Source organism: Furipterus horrens, unplaced genomic scaffold (genome assembly GCF_987537825.1).
Source record: "Furipterus horrens unplaced genomic scaffold, mFurHor1.1.pri manual_scaffold_1, whole genome shotgun sequence".
In the NCBI taxonomy this organism is placed as follows: domain Eukaryota; kingdom Metazoa; phylum Chordata; class Mammalia; order Chiroptera; family Furipteridae; genus Furipterus; species Furipterus horrens.
Window position 1 is genome coordinate 140,018,824 of NW_028327171.1, and position 24,236 is coordinate 140,043,059.

Sequence of the window (24,236 nt, forward strand, 5' to 3'; positions counted from 1 at the left end):
TAGAGAAATAGTTTTGTTATTTATGTAATTATATAATTTTCCTTCCTAGAGATTTTCAGAAATAAAAAATCTAGAAGTGAAACTGACAATAATAAACTGATAATAACTTTTTTATATCAATTTCTTGCTTTTATACAATGTGTGCTGTAACGTATGTACTGAAAATATAAAAGTATTGCTAATCTCAGAGACAAATACCTAAAATAAATCTGACTGTAGATTTTTGAAAGAATTTTAATAGAAGTTCAAGATATGATCCACTCTTCCTTAATATTATTTTTATTGTGCTGTTAGATGGGGGAAGTGATGGCCCCACAACACCTATTTTTGTGTGTTATTAAAAATGGTTACAGGGTTGATAAGTGGTAACAATTTTCTTTTCTTTTATTGTCTTCTTTTGAAGGACACATATAAATGTATTTTGATGTGGTCAATTTAGCAGGAAATTATTAGTCCTACTAATGCTCTCCATTTTAAGACCTCTTCAATTGTCAATACTGAAGCTAGCTATTTGTTAACTTAAAATGATCATGGAAAATAGAGATTAAGACTTGGTGTTCAATACATTCTTTATTGTTAGAATGTAAGAAAACCCTGGTAATATGTATTTGCTCTGATATACTGATTAGCTTTTTAATTTGTTGTATTACCTCACAATGGAAAACATTATTTAAATCTATCTTCAATATTGTGGCTCTGAACCTCTGTATCTATAGAAGCTGTGTAATTCAGATAGTTTGGGTTGATATGTTATTACTTTATTTCATTCTATTATAAAGAACATCACATGAATAAGCATATGTAGTACTTATGCATTAGAAAAAAATGAATGTCTGCATAAGCATTTGGTACTGAAAAAAAAAGTCCAGTATAGTGTTTTAAACTATATAATATCTTAAAAGCCAAATTATCTGTAAAACAACTGTTTCTTGCAGAAACAGTTAAATTAAAATAACATTTTATGGAGTACATGTAAAATTAAGACAATTAAACTTAGCTTAGTATGGATTTATAAAGAAAATAGGGCTTATAGACATGTAAAATAAGCTATGCTCAGAATTGCTTGTAAAAACAGTAATACATTTATTATCTCTTAAATGTACAGACCAAATCTTAAAAAGCAATTCCAAATGAGTTACTGTAGCTTAATATACCTTTAGACATTTTAAGTGAATAAACAAGAAACAAATTTTGGGGAAGTACAGACAATGCTGAGGATCTCATTTGGAGAGTTATTTCAAAGATGATTTATTAAAAGAATATCATGCTTTTCCACTTGGGGCCAGCATCCAGCAATATTAGGAAAGGAAACATTTTCCACTGATATTCCTCCTCTTCTTATTTTTTAATGCTCTGTTCTGAAGTGGCCTACTCTATCCCTAATTTAAAGTACTCCAACCTTGGTACCTAGATGGATAGACCCCACTTTGCTCTTCGATTCCACTCCCACTATCCTTAAAAAGTACGCATCTTATTTCTCAGCATTTAGAGCATCTGATAGAAAAGAGTTCAGACTCACAGGAGAAGGCACAGAGTTTGTTTCTCTTAACTTTTTAGCCAGGCCTCCCCTTTGCCTCTGAGTAGAATTTTACTAAGGTCACTCAGCAGACAGGATCCACAAGAATAGCCAAATGTTGAGGACTTCAGGTTCAAGTGAGATAAATAGGAAGATACGTTTTATGGCAGAAATTGTGTTTTATTGCTCATTGGTTCTGCTTTTGGTATTTAAGCACAGAATTTATGACACTGTCTTATATAAAGGGTTCATCAAAGAGATGTGCCCACTGCTCAAAGATATTCCTGAAGATATATACACATTTCTTGTAGTGGATGAAAGTTATTTCCATTATATCTTCAGACAATTTTGGTATTCCCATAAATTTAGAAAATATTTAACATAATCAATATTTAACATAATCAATTGCTTTGTATTTTTAAAAAAATGAAAATGAACAGACCTGGGAAACATTATGCTAAGTGAAATAAGCCAGTCAGAGAACAACAAATACCATATGATTTTACTCATATGTAGAGTATAATGAACAAACTAAATTGATAAACAAAGTAGAGACAGACTCATAGATGGAGAGCAGAAGATGACAGCTACAGAAAGGGGGGTTAAGGGGTGGAGGGATCAAGCAACAATGAAAAATAAGTCACGGACATGGACAATAGTGTGGAGATTGCTGGGGAGAGCCTGGTGGGTGGAGGTGGAAGAGGTTATAAGGGAGATAAATTGTAATGAAAAAACACAATAAAGCATATAAAGTACTTTTAAAAAGTCATTTACTATCCTAAATTTAACTCTTCGTGTACCAGAGGTATATATTTTTTCACTCTAAAATAATTATTAGATAGCAAGACTTTAAAACGTACTTATTAGTATTCTCGATTTCAGTTTATAATATATTTTTATTTGCAAAGGATAAATAATGAGTTGAAATTAGCTTTGGCAATAGAGAGAGGCAGTGATTTACAGAACTAAAAAAATCCAAGGAAAGCAGTGTCAGGCATGGCTGGATCCAAGAATTCACACATAGTTACCAGGATAAGGTCTTGTTTTCTTTATTCTTTAGCTCTTTTTTCACTGTGCTATATGCAGTTTCTGGAAGACACTCATACAAGTCCACAAGAAAGCTTTAGCTTTACATCTGACCCTTTTAGTAGCTGAGTGATCATTGGCCTGGGCACAGACACCCTGAGTGACCAGGCCTCGGTCACAGGCGCACTCTTGCCATGATGAGCCACCTGTACATGCAACACATGGACACTTAGCTGAAAACAGGAGCCTCCACACACCAGAAACAAAAGGTGATTTTATTCATTATTAGGAAAAGCCACAGAACTCTACAGAACAGCCACATGTAATCACATTTAAAAACATTACTTACTAAAATTGTCCAAATTCTATAATCCGAAAAAATATATAGTATCAGTTTAAGGGTAGGTTTGAATGAAACTAGTGTTTCAATTAAATGGAAATAAAACATATTTTTAACCAGTTATTCCATGTATGAGCCCCTCCTCACAATATCTGTCTTCTAAAGGTTTATAATATAGTATGATTATTATATTAATAATTATGACACAAATAAAATTTACTACTTACCATGAAAAGATACAAGAAATATTCTATTAGGGTTCAGTGAAAGTCATCTAACATTTCTGTGTCAGGCAATAAACTAGAGAATCTTGCAGCTGTTACATCATTTGATAATATCCTATTAGAAAAGTCCAGACTGTTTTGGACAAAATCTTTGGAGTAGTTTTCAGACAAAGCTAGGACTGTAAAGATGAGAAACATTCCAAGTGACAGGAAGGGAATGTGTCAAGGCACAGAAACATGGAGGAATGACAGAAAATTGTCAAGGAAGAGCGAGCTGTCTAGTTCTGTTAGGTATGAGTGTAGTGGTAGGAGGTAAGGACAGAATGATAGTTTGAGATCCAAATGAGTAAACCCGCTGAACAGATTATAACTAGGGATTGTAAGTAACAACAGGGTTGATGAGCAGGGAGAATGCCTATTTGAATGTCTACATTTTGTTTTTCAGTTGCTTATCTAGCATCACGATTTTTAAAAAAAATTTCTTCTTCCATATACCTCACTGTGACAAATGCTTGAGGGTGGCTTATAAAAACAGTTGCCGTCAGTGAAGAGAGGTGTTCCTGGAAGCTCAACTCCCCAGGTGCCCTGAAGTTCTTATACAGGCTATGGGGACAATCTTTTTTATTTTCTTCCTTTTATGAAACTCATTTTTATAGTTATGTTTTGTTTGTTTTTAGTTTGAGACTAGGTAATAGATGGAGGTCATTCAAAATCAAAATAAAAGCTATATATAAAATTTTAGAGAAAAATTTTCTCACATTCTCATTTTTATATACCCTTGTTCCACCTTAATGGAACAAGCACATTTTTTAAACCCTTTATATTTTGTATATACACATATGTGTTTATATATCTTCTTTTTTTTATATACTAAAGGTAGTATACTATACATGTTTTGCTTTTATTTTTCACTAACAATACATTGGAGATATTTCCATAATAAAAATAAGATACTGTCTAATTCTCTTCTTACAGCTGTACAGTATTTCACTGTGTGGATTTATCATACATGATTTCATCAGTCTCTTATTAAAAGTGTGACTGGTGTTTTCAATTTTTTGCTAACACAATGAATATTTTCATGTAATTATGAACATTTGAAAATATATCTATGGAATGAATTCTCAGAAATACAGTTTATTTAAAAACCAAGAGATAAAATAATTTTGATAGTTATTGTCAAACTTTTCTTCGTGTTTGTTGTAACTTTCTGAACTTCCACCAGCATGTGATGAAAATGCTGCTGGAAGCTCCATAGCCTTTTCAACAGACTCCGTTGTCATACTTTTAAGGTTTGCCAGTCTGTTGGAAAGTGTACCTAAATATAGTTTTACTTGATATATCTGTTATGATGATTGGGGTTGAGCTTGTTTTAAAAGATTAAAGTTCTATTTGTCATGTATCCTTTCATACCTGTGTAATGAAGAATTAAAAGCATTAGTAAAGCTCTAGCCTTAGAAAAAGATGTTAAAAGAAGTAGGGAATTGGGACTAGCATATATAAAATACACTTTTAATAAAGCTTGAAATGGGCAGTAGCTAAAATATGGAATGAAATATAAATGTTGAAAGGAAGAGGAGAAGAAAAGAATTTTTTTTAAATGAAGAAAAATATTGAGAAACGCCCCAGGGTCTCAGAGGGTATTCTAACAGATGGGTGTACTCAGTAGCTCAGGTGGATAAATTAACCTGAAACAGAATGAAGAGAGACACTTTAACCAGTGTGTGTGCAGATGGATTGGATATAGATAAGATGAAGTGAGGAGAGGAAGGTGAGGAAATATGTCCCTCATGGTTTCTATCTTCTCTGATGGAGTAGGAAAGCTCATCCGACTAGAGGGAGTCCTTACAAGATGCCAAAGAGACAGAATATCTTCTTCTAAAATATTGGTCTTGTTGATAACACATAATACAGTTGTGGATTTTAAAATTAATTTTTCTCTTTTGGGTGGCATCAGAGTAATTCACTTCAATTCCGTAAATAATTTTGAGCAAATAAATACACTGTGCTGTGCTAGGAATTACTGGAGACATGAAGAATCAATGTGCTATTTAACCAGTAAAAACCTTTAAGTTTCAGACACACAAAAATTTAAATATAAATGTATATGTGTAAATACAATGCCATAGAACTAGTATAGAACATGTTATGTCAGAGTTCCAGTGGTTTTGTTTTCCCAAATCCAATGGCTAGTTATACATCTTCATATTATCCATTATCCGAGCTGCATTTAATGCGAATAACAGTCCTTCCCTCTTGAACCTCTCTCTTCCTTTGACTTATGAGATATTTCATTTTCACAGATTTTCTCGAAACTAACTGGATGCTCCTTCTCTGTTTCCTTGGCTCACTCTCATCATCCAACTCTCTAAATGGAATGTCCTGCACTCCAGTCTTCAGAGTTCAACCTTTCCAGTCTCAGCTCTTGTCTTCTAAGTTTATTCTTAGATGATTTTATTTAGTGCCATGAGTTTAAATACCACTTATAACTCAAAACCAAACCTTCTTCTTAGCACTAAAACTATAAAGGTAATTGCCTACTCATCTTCCCCACTGGAATGTCTCATAGAGGTATCAAAATGAGTATATTCAAAACTAAGCTCCCAATTACTCTCTCACCCTGCTTCTTTCCTATTTTCATCTCTTTCATTTAATGGCAACGCCATTCATTATTTTTTCGGGACAGTAAACTAAGAATACCCTCAATTCCATGTTTTTCCTCACACTCATTATGCAAAACCAAAACCACATCCAATTTATCTGTTATAAGCAGAGCCTGTAAAATATTGACTGTTATCATGTTTACTTTTCTCAGCAATGGCTATTGAAAATTTGAATCTTTTTTCCCAAATAGCTGTTATTATTTTTTTCTTAATTTTGTTTGTTTGTATAATGACTTTTCACCAAAAAGTCTGCTAGATGAATACACTACAGTGTAATATTTTGATGACATCACAGTTTTAGATAAAACCACACTTACCAATCCACTTCTATTGTCAAGTTAGAGAAAAAACATAGAAAATATATGGGATATTGTTGATTTGCACATTTTGAATGAACTCAAGGAGGCTGAGGAGGTAGCAACTTCTAGAACCTAAATGTGTTTTTCTGTGTTGTAATTCAATAGTACATTCTGAACATAAGAAAACTTTCACAATCATTGAAAATTTTGGTGAAGAAAAAGATTCTAGGAAAAGGGAAACTTTAATAAAAATATTTTAATATTATATTTTATGTACATTTTAAAAATTATTGGTACTTACATAAAACCATTTTTATCATACTCATGTCAAATTCATTCAGTCTCCTTTTATGATTTGTAAGATCATCTCTACCTCATGTCTCTGTTTTTGTCTTTCTAAATAGCTTTTTGACAAAATGGTATATATTATATATATAGATGTTGTTGTTAAATTGCTTAGTGGTTATCTTTATATAGACTGAATGGTCCATGAGAGTATTTACCTTTTCTGTCTTTTTACAGCCGCATACCTGGAATAAGCTATAAAGTGATCTGAATTTGGCTGCTTCTTATACTGTGCTTTGAGGTGCCCTAGTGAGGCGAGGCTGTAAACCAAGTCCAGCTGCTGCTAGTGTCAGCCCTGCAGCTACTTAGCAAGGTATGGTGGCTTGCTGAGGCCAGCTTCTGCTTGTTTGAGAGGATTTGGGAAGATCCGAAGCATGAGGCAAGATAAGTCATTTGTATGGAAAGGCCACTGTTAACCACTTGGGTCGGCCTGTAAGTTGGGTTGAGTAGAGTCTCTGGGAATCACTAGGGCAGGGCAAACAGTGTGAACCAGTTTGATAAAGTGTCAGATATGGTGTTTGCCATGCTCTGTGCCTCTATTTGGGGAGGGCTGAGAAGAGGAGCAATGGCCTCTGCCAGCAGTTCTTTATTAAAGAAAGATGCCTCCCAGCTCTTATTCTGTTGCCAGATACTTCAGTTCCCCACCTTTTGCTGCTGGTGCCTCTCAAGCTGCTGGCCCAGTGCTAGAGCTAGAGAGAGTGAGTCTGAGTAAGTCTGTATGCAGGCCCTTCAAGAGAATTGCCTGGGAATACAGTAGTTTCTTTCATAGACTCAATCTCCACTGGTTTTTACAGCTAGAAGCTATGGGTGCTTATCTTACCAGCACTGGAACCCTGGGGTGGGGAGCCTGGTATGGGGTTATGACCCCTCACTCCCTGGATATCCTTCCTGATTCCATGTCTCTGTACCTCTGGCCCTGCTACCAGTTTTGATGGATGTGGTTTCTTCTTTAATTTTTTAGTTGCGGGACCTCCATTCAACTTGTTTTCTGCCAGTTCTGAGTGATAGTTGTTCTATAGCTTAGTTATAATTTTGTTGTGGTCATGTGAGGGGGTGAGCTGAGTTTACCTATGCTGCCATCTTAGAGATCTCAGTATATATGTTAGCAAGCTGGTGAGATAAACAGGACCTTTCAATAGATTTTATAGAAGATAATAACACATGGAGAAGGCAAATTGTTTAAGAAAATAATGAGAACATAGTTCTCCAAAATTCTAGTTCAGGACTTTTTTTTTTATTCTTTATAGTAAAGAATTTAAAAGCTCAGACGGGGTAGCCAGAAAAACTAAAATTCAACTCTGGTCTCCACCACTTGCTAGATATTACATAGTTATTTTATGCAACTTACTTCATCTCTCTGAGCTTAAGTTTCCTCACCAATAAAATGAAGAGTTTCCTCACAAGATAAAAAGAAAAATAACGTATGTAAAGTATTTTTTCCTGGTTTGTGGCATATAATTATTGTTTAAAAAAGATTAAATGTAGTGTGAATAGTAGCCATAATAATTAGTTTATTAGGTTGTCTCGTATTGATTGATGATCATTTTTTCCCTCATTATGAAATAGAACTAATACCAGGATGCTGTTAGTTCATTTCAATTCTAAGTATTAGGATAAGATTATGAAACTCTTCGAAGCAATTTCTTGCTATTGCTTTCATTTCCTCAATACAGCTGTGTGGGGGTGTATAGTAAAGCTGTAAATGGGACAGGCTCACTCTTTTCTTGATTATTTACCAACTTTGGTTGATATGGAAAATTTCCTTTGAGCAGCTCAACATGTGTTCTCACTAAAAATACCCTTTATTTTTGAAGAATTAATACCATCACACAGTGCAAATCAAAAAGTAGTAGGCAGCCATTGATTCTTGGACATGAAATTAAAAAAAAAAAAAAAAGCTACGGAACCCCGGAGAGAGAGAAAAAGCAAAATTTCCTTTACTCACTTTTATTTGCAGTGAGGTGATGACAGGTGGTTCATGAGGCAGATACACTGGGGTCCTAGCAAAATGATTCTAGAAGGAAAAATAGCAAACAGAGTTGAGAGGTCCAGGATCTGTTTTGCTGACCCAGTTAGGGAAGTCATTTTTGTGTTCTTTTGTTATTTTCTCCCTGGAAATACCTGCTCAGGATTCCATGTATGAAGGTTGAATGAACAGATCAATCTCAGTCCTGATTCTGAAAGTGGTTGGTATCAGGGCACCCCCTTAATGAGAGCAAGGTGTGCCTGGGGGAAGCAACTGCCCGCATGCTCAGGAGGTAAGTGGCTTTGGTGCTGCCCTTGGAGAACTAGCTGTGTCTTACAGGCCAGAGTGCTTTAGTTTAAGTGTGGCTTTAAGAAAGTGAGCTGTAGTTTCAGGGAAGAAAACTAGAGACTCTCAGCATGGGGGAGAGTGTGACTTGAGGTGGGGGTAGGTGAAATGCAGCAGTTGTTCTAACTTCCTCTGACTGTGATGCACTTTATCTCAGGGCCATTTGCCAGCTTTTGATGTAGAGAAGTAGGAAAGACACACAGGAATCCAGTGACACTTGGGGCTGGGAACCACAACCATTTTAACATAGTGGCAAACCTGAACTTGTTGGAAATGTTCACCGTCCTGGGGGAATTAGAGAAAGGGGGTTTCAGGCAGACACCAAGTACCAACAATGTTCTAGACACAACATAGAGCAACAACACTGACAAATATAGTGTCTTACTTTAAGGAGCAGAAGAGACCCACAACTCAAATGGAAAACGAAATAATAGAAGTCAGGATATAATTATCTGCCAAAATATAATAGGAACAGTAACGGAGGTCAGAACAGAAAGGAGTACAGGGGAAACTTACTTAGCAATAACAAAGAGCACAGCACAATATCCTACTCCTGGTAATTTGAAATCATGTTGAAAAAATTATAAGAATGTATGAAATAGTGTTCATCTTCGATGACCCATTCTAAAGTAGTGGTACAAGTGCAGTCTTTTGGTTTTGTTCTCCATTTCAAATCCTACCAACTTGATTTTAGAGTATTAAAGATGACATTGATTTAACATGCAGAAGAATCTGTGTTTAACCCACACATCAGAGGAGCAATGCTCCTAAAGGTGACTGACACCAAGAATCGCAGTCACAAATGCTACCAGACAGTCAAGATGACAATCAAGTGTGAAGGGTGAGAACCTCTGGATCAGAGAACTTGCTCTATTTACAGGATATAGACAGTGCCCACCAGCCCGCAACAGTTACCATGCATATCTTGATCAGATTTCAACATCTCATGATTTTTCAAGAGAAGACACCCAGACATACACCTTTTTTTAAAAAGTAAAAATCTTCATTTTCAGTGGGAACTCATTCAAAACATTTGCAATAATTGTTCAGGCCCAACAACATATGTCTGTGGGCTAAATTTGGTTGGCAGTCTGACAGTTTTCCGCCTCTTCTTGAATTTATGGCTGCTCCTAAGAAAGCCGGAGCAGGGTGCGATGATTAGAGAGAACTAGATTTCTCCAAATAAATTCTGTTTAGACAAGAAATTCTAATAAATGTTTAGTGACTAACTAGTGAATTAGATTATTCTATGAAAAAAAGCATCCATTTAAATATAGTTGTTTTTTTTTATTGTCGTTGTTGTTTTGCTGTTGTTAATTTAGGTCCTTATTTTGTTTGTCTAACTTTCATGACTGGGTTAATTTTTCTAATTTGAAAGAACAAGATTTCTTCTGCTGCCAATTCTCTTTTAAACCGTTAAAAGATGTCTCCAAAAGGTTAACTTTTCTAAATGATAACAAATACAGTAGTCTTTAGTTTGCCTGATATTTTAAAGCTAGGTGATATAAGTTATGGACCAGAGTGTCTACACTAGTATGGATGCATTGTTGTCGGGAAATTAAAGGAGAAGTTTGTATACCTAAGATGGTGATCATAATAAAAAGGACAATTTAAACACATGTGCATGCACACACATACAGATGTGAAATTCACAATGTACAAGAGGGGGAAATATATCCTGGGTGTGGCTCTATAACCCATTTCTTCATGTGCTTTATCACAATAGATCAGAATCTCTAAGTTTCAGAAGTAGTCATGACAAAGATATATGTGAATAAAGGGAGGAGAAATAGGAAAAATAATGAATTTCAATAATTTTTAAATTCAGTAGATAATCCTGCTAGCCATTTAAAACTATAAGTATTTATGCTTTCCCTTTTGACTTTAATATGCCCAAGCTTTGTGAGTGGCCTAAGTTAAGAAAGAAGTTTGACTATACTACTACAAATTACAGTAACACTCAGTTAGAACCTAGTAAGGCAGATAAGGCATCTAACCCTCTCCTCTACTTCTCACCTCCTGGGGAGAGGACCCCTTCCCCCATCGTTTCTTTGAAGAAAAAGAAGCAAAACACCACTTATTTAAGCGGGGAATCTAGCCCCCAAACAGCCCCTGGATTGAGGTTCCTGATAATGCAGCTGTAGTGCTTCAAGATACTCTACTAAGGCAACAAAAGAACCGTTAGTTAATCAACCTAGAAAGAAAAGGATACCCTTTAAGAGATACAATATATGAAGCATATTAGGATCTTCAAAGCCATGATTGAAAAACTCAGTCAAAAACTTTCCATTGAAATAATGTGGCTGGTTAAATAGTTTTTTTCTATTCTGTTATTCTTGAGTTCATGAAAGAAAGCCACAGACCCCAAATTTCAGATTAACTTTGAGTGAAAACAAAAATATTTTGTGGAATTTGTTTTGTTCTAACACCAAAGGTCTCTTGATGTTAAACAGGCAAGAAAACTGTTTGCAAGCACTTAAACTGATGCCGTTTACTCACACTTACAAAGTTCATGATATAAACATGAACCAACAGCAACAAGAACAGCAAACACTTGTGCTGAAAGTTATACAGTAGACTTCCATTGCTTGTCTTATGATCCTTTTGGGTTTTTCTTGCATATAAGATAATTCATTTTGTAGCAATAATTAAGACTGGATGTATGTTCTGAATTCTTAAACATCATATTTAAATTAATCTCAGGTAGATATTCACCGTATTACTTTCATGTACCTCCATGTCTATGTATTTATCTTTATACCCGCCTACTTAGCTACCTACCCACTTCTCACTGTTCCCAGCCATGATCCACACCCCCAACCATCAGCATATTTCCAAATGAAATTCATTCCCATAAAACTTAATTTGGGCAAGATTATCAACAAATATGAATCTAGTAATAATGACCTTTAAAGAGAAAGAGACACTGTAGTAGTTAATAACAGTTTTAGAGCAATGCAGATATAAAATTAAAAATTATATAATTCTATAGACATATTTCTCAACAAAGTTTAGTATGTATCTGAATTCCCAGGGGTGATGGCCAAACATGTAGTTTTCTAGGCCCCTCTTCACTCTTGCTAAGTGGAGATATCTTTGGAAGGTCCAGTGAAATCTGCATGTTTATGAAGCTCCTCACGCTGACCCTTGAAAATCACTGCTCTACAGTGTTCTTCCTCCTCTCTACTAGAGCCATTCTTACATTTTCACCTGAAGTTGAGTTATTTCTGGCCCTAACCCCCATATGAATCGTAGCTTATTGCAGGTAATCTTTAGTTCCAGTGGAATGAAGTTCTGTGAGTTCGACAACAAATTGTAAAAAGTGATCATGGCTTTTGGTCTGCACTTGTGATGCACACATCAAGTGTGTTCCCGCCTTATTTGCAAGTCCTAGTACCTCAACAAGTCACATCTTCATCATTAGAAATTTGCCTTGTCCCTGACCACAGCTCTCCCTACTGGTAACCTGGTCATTCATCACCTCATTCCCTTGCTAGGATTGAAAGCCTACCTCTCCAGGCCAATCTCCCTTGTGAGTAATTCAGCTAGCCCTGAACAAATAGCTAGCATTCAGAACTGCCACTTAGTAACAAGCCACCTGGCTGAAAACCATCTGTAGATCTGAATTTCTTAGTTTTGCTCCTTTTATATTACATAAACATAGGCATGCGTGCACACACACACACACACACAGACAAACATAACTATTTAAAATGTATTTTATGCATGCATAATTGAGCAGGAAAAAAAAACAATTTTTATATGAATTAAAGGAGATATTCTGAAAGATTTTTTTAGTAGTATCATCACAACAATGGACTATGACATTACTGTCCCATTCTCAGACATGTCCCTCTGGCACTGAAATCCAATCCAATCAATTCAGAGTTTGAAGACATGAACATTAGGGAAAGACTATTTGGATACAGTAACAAATTTGCTAAATAAAACAAATGTCAGCCATATTTGACTACTGTCAATTACTGACTTCTGTTAATTAATGTTGAGCACTATATATGCAATATGCAACTTCTCCGTATTTTAACCTAGACAGGCCAACATAGAGATAGAGAAGGCCTGCGGTACTGCAATCAATGCATGATTAGATTTAATCTGCTTGATAAAAGGGCTTTGCAAGTGAATCACCTTCTTTAGGAAATAAATACTTACAGAACATGAAATGCCAGGAAACAAACCATTGCAAGGTGAAATGTATTTTTTGCACTTGATACTCTTACAGCAAAGATCAGTGAATTAGTCCTGTTCCAGAGAGTGTCCCAGACTCGGCTTGTTTTGCCGGTTTTCTAATACTATAGCTGTTGAGCAACTTGTTCTATTGCCCATGTTTTCTCCTTAAGTGACATTTCATCATCTGCTGCTCTAAGATAGCTAGCCTGTTTTCCCTTAATTGATACTTGTACGCAAGAGACAAAAAATGTTCAGCATTTCTTGCTAGGTTAGGCCAGAACTGACAGAGGCAACAGGGAAGCTTGCATCACTTCTGCCCTTTCTGGTTTTCCTGTGTATCTAGGGAGATTGGCACTTCATAAAATTTCTTATGCTGCCTAAACATAATTACAATGACGCAGACATTTTGTTCCTACTTGCTTTTTAATTTGTTTAAAACTTTTTAGCTGATCATCACAGGGAAATTCAGAAGCAGTTCTACTAAGCTTAATTTTATTTTTTCTTCTATGCTCTTAATAAAATGCGATTACACCCTTGGACCTCTCTTTCAATGCTTCATTTGTCATTCCAATGAAGTCTTTCCCTGCCCTTTATTTGATCAGTAACCAGACGCATTAAACATGCACCTGAAGTTCAAAGTAAGGTTCCGAAAGTTCTAGAGAATGTTTCCCCCCAGATCCCTGCGGATCCTTGTTGTAAAACTGGTGTTTATGAATAGATGCTGTGATATTGATTCTGATTTAAAGTTAATTAAAAAGTATCCCGTGAGAATGGTAGTGCTCATTGTGTAGCCTCAGTGGCTGGAGGTTCATTCTTTTGGCTCTCCGTTCACCAAGTCTTTTGAGATGGGATTATGCCTAAAACAAAGTCATCAAAGTTTCCCAGGATCTACAAAACCAAACCAAAATCTTTACTTAGAAACTGCAAGGTTTCCTAATCCAGCCCGAATTAACTCTCTCCCTAGCTTTCCCACCCACACTCTAACATTTGTTGTAGATGTTCACCCCTCTTTTCCTTAAATTTTGTGATCTTAGTTTGTACCTCTCTTCGTACCCCTTCTCTGCCTTTGGAGTCCCACTTATCACACAATGTCAAAGTCAAACGTCCCATTCACCTTGAAATTGTCCTCAGTCCCATCCTCCATTGTATGCTCATCAGACTCCTTGGTAGATAAGCATACTCATGTCTAACTCCACCTCAGGTTTTCAATAATTTTTCAGAAGCTAAATCTCAGGGTTGAGGCGCAATAAAAAGTTGAATTGTAAGATTAGTGGCTTTGCTCGCAGTAGGATGAAGTCTAGAAGACTGTGGTGCCTAGGGAATGAAAAATGATAACAGGGTATCAAGATCTAAGAAAAGATCAAGGTTGCCTACTCCACCCTTCTTTTCAGGACATATGCTACTCAAAACATATATTTTACTTGTCATTTTCATCATTTAGGATGCCCACATGCAATGACAATAACTATTACAATTTATCCATGCGGCCGACTTGCCAGACTTTGTCAGTAAGTACAGTGAATCACCTGGATTCCCTGATGTAAGTTAAATAAATGCAAAGCCTTATTATCATATTTCCTATACATAACACCTGCCTGGTCAAAGACAATGTCACCCAGTGGGTGGCTAGGGTCACATTCCTTTACTCTGATCTTCCTTTCTCATTATATTTCACATTTTGAAACTGAGTTTTATTGCAGTCTCTCTGCTTATGGGAGTAGTCTGGGGAAATTAGGCTTAATAGAGATGTAGAAGCCACAGGGAAAAAAAGAAAAAAAAGTGAACTGGAAGGAAACTGAAACTAAAATGTTATTTTGGTTAATGGCTTCGGTGGTGGGGACGGCAAGCAATTGCAATGCAAGTTAATGACTGACCTGTCAGGGAAGTGAAGCACCAAGGTTGTGCCACACATTGCTGGAGCTACCAAGGCCAGAAGTCATTTCCACAGGGGAACAAACGCACTGTGCTCTACCATGGATGAACAGAACATCTTTCCAGGAGATTGAAATGAATTTCTCAGAGAAGTAATATTTGTGCTCTTAGCAGACCTGGAGAAACAGCTCTTTCCATATATCCCAGCAAATAAAGAAGGTTATATCACTGCAGAGGCTTCCTGTGTGTTTAGGCAAAGGGGCCTGTAGTTCTTGGAGGTTGGGGTGACCAGACAGCTGACTTGCCACACAGTGAAAACCCTGGCTAACACCTCCTGAATGGGAATTCCCTGAGGTACACTCAATACCTGCTTTTGAGATGGATTTCCTTAGAAAATGCTCAGTGGTAGTCTATATCAGACAATTGAGTTCTTTTTGGAGAATGTATGAAGCATCTAAAGAAATATGAAACTCAAGGAAACATCCTCTATTGTCAGAACAGTTAACTCTGCTAGATTATATTTGGTTCTAGATTCATTTTTTTATGAGAAAAGAAACAAAAGGGTTATTCTAAAATGGAAATATGGTATTCTTTTTATTTTCAAAAATTCATAACTGTCCAAATATATGTTAATGTTAGCCTCAAAAGATATAAAATTAATTGCTTTTTTTCCCTGCTTCTAACTTATCATGAAATACGATAGTTCATTTGGCCCTGAGAAATAGTAGCCAGGGTGAATTACACATTTTTTTTTAATAAGAAATAAACTTGGTCAAAGACATTTTCCTATTGGTAGTGGTTTGCTAGGCTATGTCCACTGGCATTAACTTATTTCCATATTGTTTTTTGTTCTATTTATGTATTCAGCAAACATGAAGTCTATATTTTTTGTCAGGAAGCACAGGTGTATTTATAAATGATTAAACAGAAAGCCTTTTATACCTAACATGGCTGCACTATTATCATTTTAAGTCCCTGATCTGTGAGATTTCCTTTGGAATTCTTGATATCTTATCTTCCCATAAACAGTTTCCACTTGACTTGAGGGTCTATGACTAAAGCAAGGATGTTTGGGGTTGTAGTCTCTGAGTCCCCTCCAGGACTACTTTTGAACAGTCTTTAGCACCTTAGGGAAGCTTCTCTGTGTCTCTGAGCTTCAGTTTTCTTTGCTGTGCATCATGGAGATATTAGCACAGTATATACTTAGTATCTCTCAGCTCAAAAAATATTGAGATATACACTTTTAATGCTACTGATAGAAAAGAGATGTCAAAAATTCACTTTCTAACTAAATTGGGCAAACTGCTGAGACTTTATGTAATTAACAGAGTACAACAAATAATTGACAGAGCAGCTATGAAACTTATGGTTAGATGAAATATCACATTCACTCCTGTTTGGACATTTGCAGTGAGAGTGGAGACTCGGGCCCAGAACAGACAGAACCAAGTCTGTTGAACAGAGGCAAAGTTGGTGTGGCTCTTAGGAAGTGCATTGTCATCACTGCTTCCTGTTTTTAAAACAGTATTGAAAGTGGAACTAGTGCAATATCAGAAGCTATTCTTGCTCTTCTCTTGGTACATACAAAATCAGGAAGTCTAGAGCAATTGTTAAGCCAGTCTTAAGTGATTTAGATTTTAATTTCTAACTCAGGGATATTTATTTGGAAAGTTTTATAAAATCAATGGATATCTTAGACACATGCAAAATGAACTAATTCTTCAATATTTTCATTGTCATTCACCAAGGCTCCGTGTGCCTCTTGTAAGAACATAAGTGCATAAGGCATCAATGTTTTATGTAAAAAATTGATGATGATGATGATGATGATGAGCAGATAATATGTTACAGGAAAAATGGGAAATTGCGATTAGTCATGTAGGTCACATGAAACTTAAAGTTAATATGACTTTTAGTTTAAAAAATGCTTGCTGTTACCAAATTGCATGGAAATACTCATAGATAAATGTTGATTTTACAATATTTTACAAAATCTAGAAAGTTGAAGGTCTTTGAAGAATGAAAACATGGATGAAATAACAGAATATGATTTCAACCCCCTGTGACTCTGCCTGTAATAATAACACAGAAAGACTCACAAACTGGAGCTCTTTGTTGCCTTTTTGAGTGTATCCTGAAATTGATCCATGTGTTCCCAGAAGCACATTTACTCTTCTGTGTTGGCACCCTAGCCATGGTGGACGCTGGAGTGAGAGGGTTTCTTTTAATTTGAGGTTCGGGAGGATTCATAATGGAGTTTGTTCACCTAGAAACTTCTTTCATAAAGATTCAAAAATCAGACCACCATGGTAGGGTCATCACATTGCACAACTGCAGGGAGCACCATTTATTAGAATGCAATGCTAATTAATATCCTGTCCTTAGACACAAATACTCATCCCCCATATGTGGAGCTGACTGATCAAAGCTTTTCTACTGCCAGATATTTCTCCCACATAGCTAGGAGAGATTCCAGTTTGAGATTCAGGTAAATGCTGCCCTGAGAAGTTAAAGAGAAGTCTGACTAATCATTTATGACATTGTGTTAATTAATTTACTATTATTTTCTCATATACATCTAAGTGATTCATGGAGAGAGTGAGTATGTTTCATGGATTTGGTAGGGAAAAACGCATGATGGAATTTTGGAAGTGTTGATTCTGTGGGTGAGGCCTGAGTAGTTACTGCAGGAGGGACTTTGACATACAACATATGAAAGGAATCATAGGTGCCTGGTAGAGGAAAAAAGATGTTAAGAGGTAGGTGAAGAGAAAATGATAAGTTGAAAGATGGTAAAGAGAAAGGGCTGCACATGGGATCCAAATACAACTTGTAAAAAATGGCCTAGAAATAGCCTTGTCCACTTGGTAAAAGAGGTTCCTAACAGAATGGAAGATAATAAATCATCTCTGAACCCACAAATACAGCAGTTACAAGTTTCACAGCCACTACCAGCTGTCACTTCAGTCCATCAGGTTTCCTTCCTCCTGCGACCTCCCTCCTTCCTCTTGCACCTCCCTCAGTACTGCAGGGGGTGCTGCTTCTCTCCTGCAGTCACAACATCCATATAAGACATTTGTATTTTATGCCAAGGAAAGCCCTCTTCCCCCATTCTCTTCTTCAGAGTGTCTAGAACATCAGCCCCTTACAGCACTGGTTGGATTAGAAGGGGAGGGGTTTTCAGTCAATCCTTCAGCCCACTGAAAGGCTAGCAAGATGATCAGAATCACATACAACAAAGATAAATGCCATTTTTAAAAATAAAATCATCATTAGTCTTTTCCTTGAACTTCCTTGGTACTGTATTTTTTCTTCATAACATAGTTTGCTATCTACCTTATAACCTGTTATTTGAATACCTTTACATTGCTGAGCCTCTTGCCTGAAATGCCCAACCTACTCTGACTTAACTCCAGCGCTGGCTGATCTCTGTTGCAGCCTATCTGTCTCCCCACTTTCCAGTTCCGTCTGAGTTTGAGGTCATTGCTCTTCTCTGTGCCTGGACACAACTCTATTCTCATTTAATTATGAAATGTTTCTCAATCATGCTGACAATTATAAGACACTTGGTAAAAAAAAAAAAAAGTATATTCATCCTCAAATATACTGCCAGCCACTTAAGAGAATCTCAATAAATATTGAATGGATAATTTATATTCTACTGGTAGAAATCTTTAAGAAGAGGTTTTGTGTTACATTCTGTATTTTTCTCAGTACAATGTAGTGTTCTGCAAAATTAAAAAGCACAACATATTTGCAAATATGAGAATAATTATAAAATAATGTCAAGTTACTGCCATTGTATAACAAAATCCAAGGGAAGCTCAATAAAGAAAACAAGTGGAGTGCAGTGTGGTATCAACAAAATGCAAAATGGGGTCTGATAGGAAAGAAGGTGATAGAGGAGAGAGTAAAGTAAGAAAAATGATGCAAACCCTGGGGTAGGAGAAGAGATCAGCCAAACAGAAAGATCTAAAGAAGGAAGATTTTGAAACCCTTTTCTGATGTCTGTCCCTGAGAAAACAGGTGGGGAAGCCAGATAAGGGGCTTTTTAACTAATGCAGCCCCTTGACAGCAACACATCACTAGGCAAATTATGGGTTGATTTTGAAATCAATACGAGAACGCAAATGTTGATTTGACAATGCAGTTTTCACAGACTTTGAGGAAGCAACATGTCCTATAAATGGCACATGGCAAGGCTATGCAAATACAGTGGCTTCAAGCTCTTGGTCAGAAGAAAGTGACTTTAGCCTGAGTGACTTCCCTCACCAACCAACATTACAAACACTCCATCCTTAGAGCTTGAAAATGAATAATATGGAAGATCAAGTTTTAAGTGCAACCAAAGAAGAACCCAGATTTTTCTAGGAATATTTTATATGTTTAATTATAGATTTCCCCCCACCCAAATCTTGGGGCATCAATTCACACCAAACCATTTATTACATTGTTGCCTACCTGCTTAAAACTACTGAGCTCTTTAGATCTGTAGTAATACTTCTTGAACTCCTGACTTGAAGCACACCAGTATCAGAAGTATAAAGGAAAATACACATCACAGCAATACTCTTGGCTGCCCCTGCCCCCTTACTATTTTTTTTCCAGTGATAAAACAGAGGTCCATTGACTTGTATAAGATCACAAAGGTGCCCATTAGAAATGGTGCTGTCACCAAAGTCATGACAGACACTTTTTATGTAACCAATCTAATCACCATGAATCCAAGGCCTCCATTCAAATGGTGATTTCTAGATTTTTATTCCTTCATTTATCCTCATTTCAATTCACAAAAATATATCCTGAAAAAAAAATGCATTTTCCTAAATGTCAAATACACGTGGATTTCTTTTGTTATTTTGAAGTAAATTTTACTTGGCTAAGAAAAATTAGTGGCCTCAATAATAATGCAGTGGGCTATATGGAGAAATAACTGTTTACATCATCTTCATGTAATTGCATTTGCTTTTTAAAAAATGTTATATATAGCATTTTATACTTTATTCTTATTAGATACAGAAGTAAGAACCTTACACCCACATTAGTGGAGAGATTTGATGTATCTTAAGGCTATTCTCATAGAAGCAGCTGTCATTATATTTCTATGAAATAGTAGGGACAAAATCTTCTTTTATTCAAAGTATTGTTTCAACTCTTATTAAAAGCACTCTTTTATTCTCAATTATATAATTTTTAAAAATATATCACTCATGTAGAAACATGAAAATGAAAATATGAGCAAAATAGATCTGTGAAGGAATTCTTAAAACAACATTTTTTGTAAACAACTTTGTGGGGTATAACTGAAGTAAACTGCATATTTAAAATGTACAATTTTATTATTTTTAAAATAGGTAGACTACTACTTTTAAACCATCACAATCAATATAACAAAGCATCTATCACCTGCAAAGTGTCCTTGTATCCAGTAAAATCCACTTATCTCTCCAACCCATCAGCTTTCTGCCACAATATGTTATTTTGCATTTTCTAGAATATTATGTAAGTGAATCATAAATACCCAATATGTACTTTTTAAATTTGGCCTGGTTTCTTTCACTCAGCACATTGAATGTATGATTTATCCATGTAGCTGTATGCATCAATATCCCATTCCTTTTTATTGTTGAGCAACATTTTGTTGTGTAAATAAACTAGAATTTGTCCATCTATTTGCCTATTGATGGACATCTGGGTCTTTTTGGGAGAAGAAAATACATACTCCTTCACTTCTTTCTGTCCAGTGTCCTTGGAGAAATTACTAGTCACTCTGATCCTCATTTTCCTCCTACACAAATGTGTTTAATGTCTATCTAATAGGTTTTGCAAGGATTAAACCACTGAACACATTGCCTGACACATAATACGTACTTAATAAGTTTTAACTTTTTTAAAGTTATAACCCAATTGCCTTACTGGTATCAGTTTTAAGGTAACACTTTTCCTCCTATTAAAATGCTTTTATTCTTTTCCTATTATTTTAGTGTCCACTTAACTTGAACATTACCATAATTCAAGCCCCATTTAATCTTCAGCAGAAATAAGGGTACCAATACAGTTGGATTCTTGAAATATACTCCTTCTTTTGGATTCCATTGGCTTCTATAATTGGTGAATTTTTTTCTAATGTTTACATACAAGCTCAGGCTAGCTATGGAATGTCTGCAGGGGTGAAACATGAAGACAATCATCAGATTACAAGGGGATCTGTTTCTAGAAGCTTAGAATCTGTGTTTGCATAATAACGTGTTTTAAATGAGGTAATATGCTCTTTGTAGTGCTTATGGAGAGAAACAGTTGAAAACAATGATGGATTTGGGAAAGCAACTAAAGCCCTCCCAATCCACCGACAGATGCTACCACAGTTTAGTTGTCTTTGTTTTTTTTTTTTCGAATTACTATTTCTTCACTGCTACCCCTTTAAATGTGCTCATAAATAAATAATAAGTAAATACATAAATAATAAATAAATTGTGTTGATTTTTTTTTCATATTCTTTGTAACTTTTACATCCATCTGAGCTACTGAATCTATTCCATTGGCAGGTGGTGCTAGACAAAAGGAGTTTAATTCCCCTCTGTGGATATTACACGGGGCGGTGCTGAGCAGGATGCTAACAAGAGCAAGGCAACATATTTGATAGTCATTGGGACTGGTTTGGTTTTCTCTACTGCCAAGTCTACTCACTGAAATTTGACTTTATTGACCTAGGTAGTTGTTCACCAAGAGTCCTGGTGGTCATATGTGGAGTTGGAGTGGGATGGGGTAGATAACAGATGACAATGTGAATAAAAAATTGTGTACCCTAAGGAAGACTTGTTGGCAACATCATTTATATATAAAGAAGATTGTATTGTATTGCTATTTGTTCCTTGATGGGATAGGAACTACAGAGTATGGGCATGCTGCCTATGAACTCAGAGGTCCTCTGGTATGTACAGTGCTGTCCACATAATTTAATTGATTAAAACAATTGCAAAGGAATGACCTTTTTCTTTACTACTCAGAAAAGTGAAGACTATATATTTTATTTTTGTACATTGTTGATTAATTGAGGTATTCATTCCACCAAGAGCTTTTCATGAAAAGTACACTTAGAATAATAAGATATTTTTATATTTTGTCAGGCTAACACTGTAATATGCAGAAATCTACAAATTCAGATACCTCCGTGGGAACACTGAATCCTACCCACCAAGCCACCGGCCCTGTGCAGATGAGAATCAAAAATGCCAGCAGCCACCACGACAGGCTGAGCCAAAGTAAATCCATGATCCTCACTGATGTCGGGAAGGTCACTGAACCTGTAAGTCAAATACTTCTAATACACAAGTTCCCTAATACAGAATTTTGTAAAGAAAGAAAGAAAGGAAGAGAAAAAAAGAAACAAACACACAAAGTAGCCTTGTTTTGTTTTCCTAATGTTCATGAGAAAACTGTTTTTGTAATGTATTTTATCTCGCCTACTTAAAGTCATAATACTCCCAGTTGTGAGAGAAGAGATGGGCTTAATCCAGAGTGATAAAGTGGATTTGGAGCTAGACAGAAGAGCACCTTTGACTCATTTTAAAGGGCCTCCACTATCATGCTTCAGTGTCATAAAAATAATGAGGTTATGCTAGCATGTGGTGTTTGCACTTCCAAATATAGTATATCACTTTGAACAGCCAGAGGCTAAAATTAGTTAAGAATGAACTGAGAAAAATAGTCTTTAAAAAAAAATGTGAAAATTTCTTTCTTAAAACCTTTCAGGAATATATGCTAATGAGAGATTAGCATTTGATCTGGAATGAGCATAAATGATTGAAATGGTGTGGCGATTTAAGGTTGGCGAGGAAGCCATTTTGCCTCGATAATGTATCATTAAGAAGATTTGAAATAAAATAGTTAGAGATGAACTCTACTGCCAGTTGTGTCGCTGCCCCTGCATGCATCCTGAGCCACTAAACACACTGATTGTGATGAGTCTCCTCTGGTTAATTTTCTCCCATAATGGTGGTAACTTGCAGCTGAGGCCATAGGATGTTACAAAATTATTTATGCAATGTTAGCCACTCTTTTGGACCCCAGATCTATTTTGTTTCTCACAGTGAGAGCAAAAGCAAGAAATAGGTTAGCTGGGGACAGGCTGCGTTTCCCTGTCATCCTGCAGAAACCTGTGAGCTATTAATTGTGTGTTCTGTTAATATCATAGAGGCCTATGAAATATTCAGCTTCCTAACTGCGTTATTAAATGAGATAAACTTGCTGAGTAGCATGTTACCAATTATATTTATTCCCTGTTTTTCACTCAAACTTCAAGTGAAAAATTAACCCACAATAATCGCAAGCACCTGAGAAATGTTTGGTTTTAATCATTCCTTCTTCAGGTATTATAGGCAAATATAGCATGAGGAAGCCAGTGATTATACTTTGGGAGTGAGAAATACATCCTTAGATAAGGTACCCAGAGATGAATTTTTCTTTATTTACTTTCTCATTGAAAAGTATTGTTGGCTGGGAGGCACAACACTGCCAGCTCTGACTCTGCTTTTGAACCAGCGACAATGATCCCCAGCTATGAACTTGAGGTTAGAGTCAATTATGGGAATCTCTATAATGTATTATCAGTAAGAAGTGTACCTTTGAAAAAGTTTAAAAGTTAAGTATATTTAATGATGCCTAACATATTTTATTGGCTGTGTTTAACAAAAGGCACTATGCCGCAGTTGTTTTTGACAAGCATGAAAACATCACAGCATGAGACTGCAAAAGGAATTATGGAGAGAAATTACAAGTGATCCATCTCTCAATGAATTATCCACCTCAATAGCCCGCAGAACTCAGCTACCAATTAACACCTACTTTATTACATGTTGGGATGTACTTAATAACTTTCATGTGTTTATGCACTATTACCTTGACTGATGCCTCTTGTACAATTAGGCATAATTGGCATATCAATATGCAAAAGTTAAAAGGATTAACCCTCTTAAAACTAATGAGCATTTCTGTATCCAGCTGCTAAATGAGACAAAATTAGCATTTTTCACTTTTGGGCAGGATTTTATCATGCAGTTTCTCATTGTTGATATTACCTTGTTACATAACTTTAGTTTGGGGGGTGATATGCTGGACTGCTAGAGAATAAGAGTTTTTCAGAGTTGAATTAGTTGTAATTATTGCAGTTTTGTTTCCTCATTCTCAGCCTGGACAATATGTATTCCTTGATAAGAATAAAAATAAAAGTTACTTTGGTTATGTGTGCTTAGTGCATAATTATATAAAAGGGGTATTTTAGTGAGGATATGTCATTTCCCTGAGAAAACTTGGCTCAGAGACACTGTATTGAAAGCCTGCCATGGCACTAATTTTCTTTCTGTTTCACTTCTTTTCATCTCTTTTTTCCATGCACAATTTTCTGACTCCATACTGACAGAATGTAAAGTATTTTGGCATATTTATTCAAACAA

At 35.9% G+C, this 24,236-nt stretch overlaps 1 protein-coding gene across 1 annotated transcript in view; it reads left to right on the top strand.

Annotated features, from left to right (window-relative positions):
- The window catches only part of ARHGAP15 (Rho GTPase activating protein 15), a 643,467-nt gene that overhangs the window by 828 nt on the left and 618,403 nt on the right, over positions 1 to 24,236 (top strand). The window contains exon 2 of the mRNA XM_090267320.1: positions 21,912 to 22,090. Coding sequence (XP_090123446.1) covers positions 21,926 to 22,090 — 165 coding nt within the window. The 5' untranslated portion in view covers positions 21,912 to 21,925. The remainder of the gene's footprint in view (positions 1 to 21,911; positions 22,091 to 24,236) is intronic.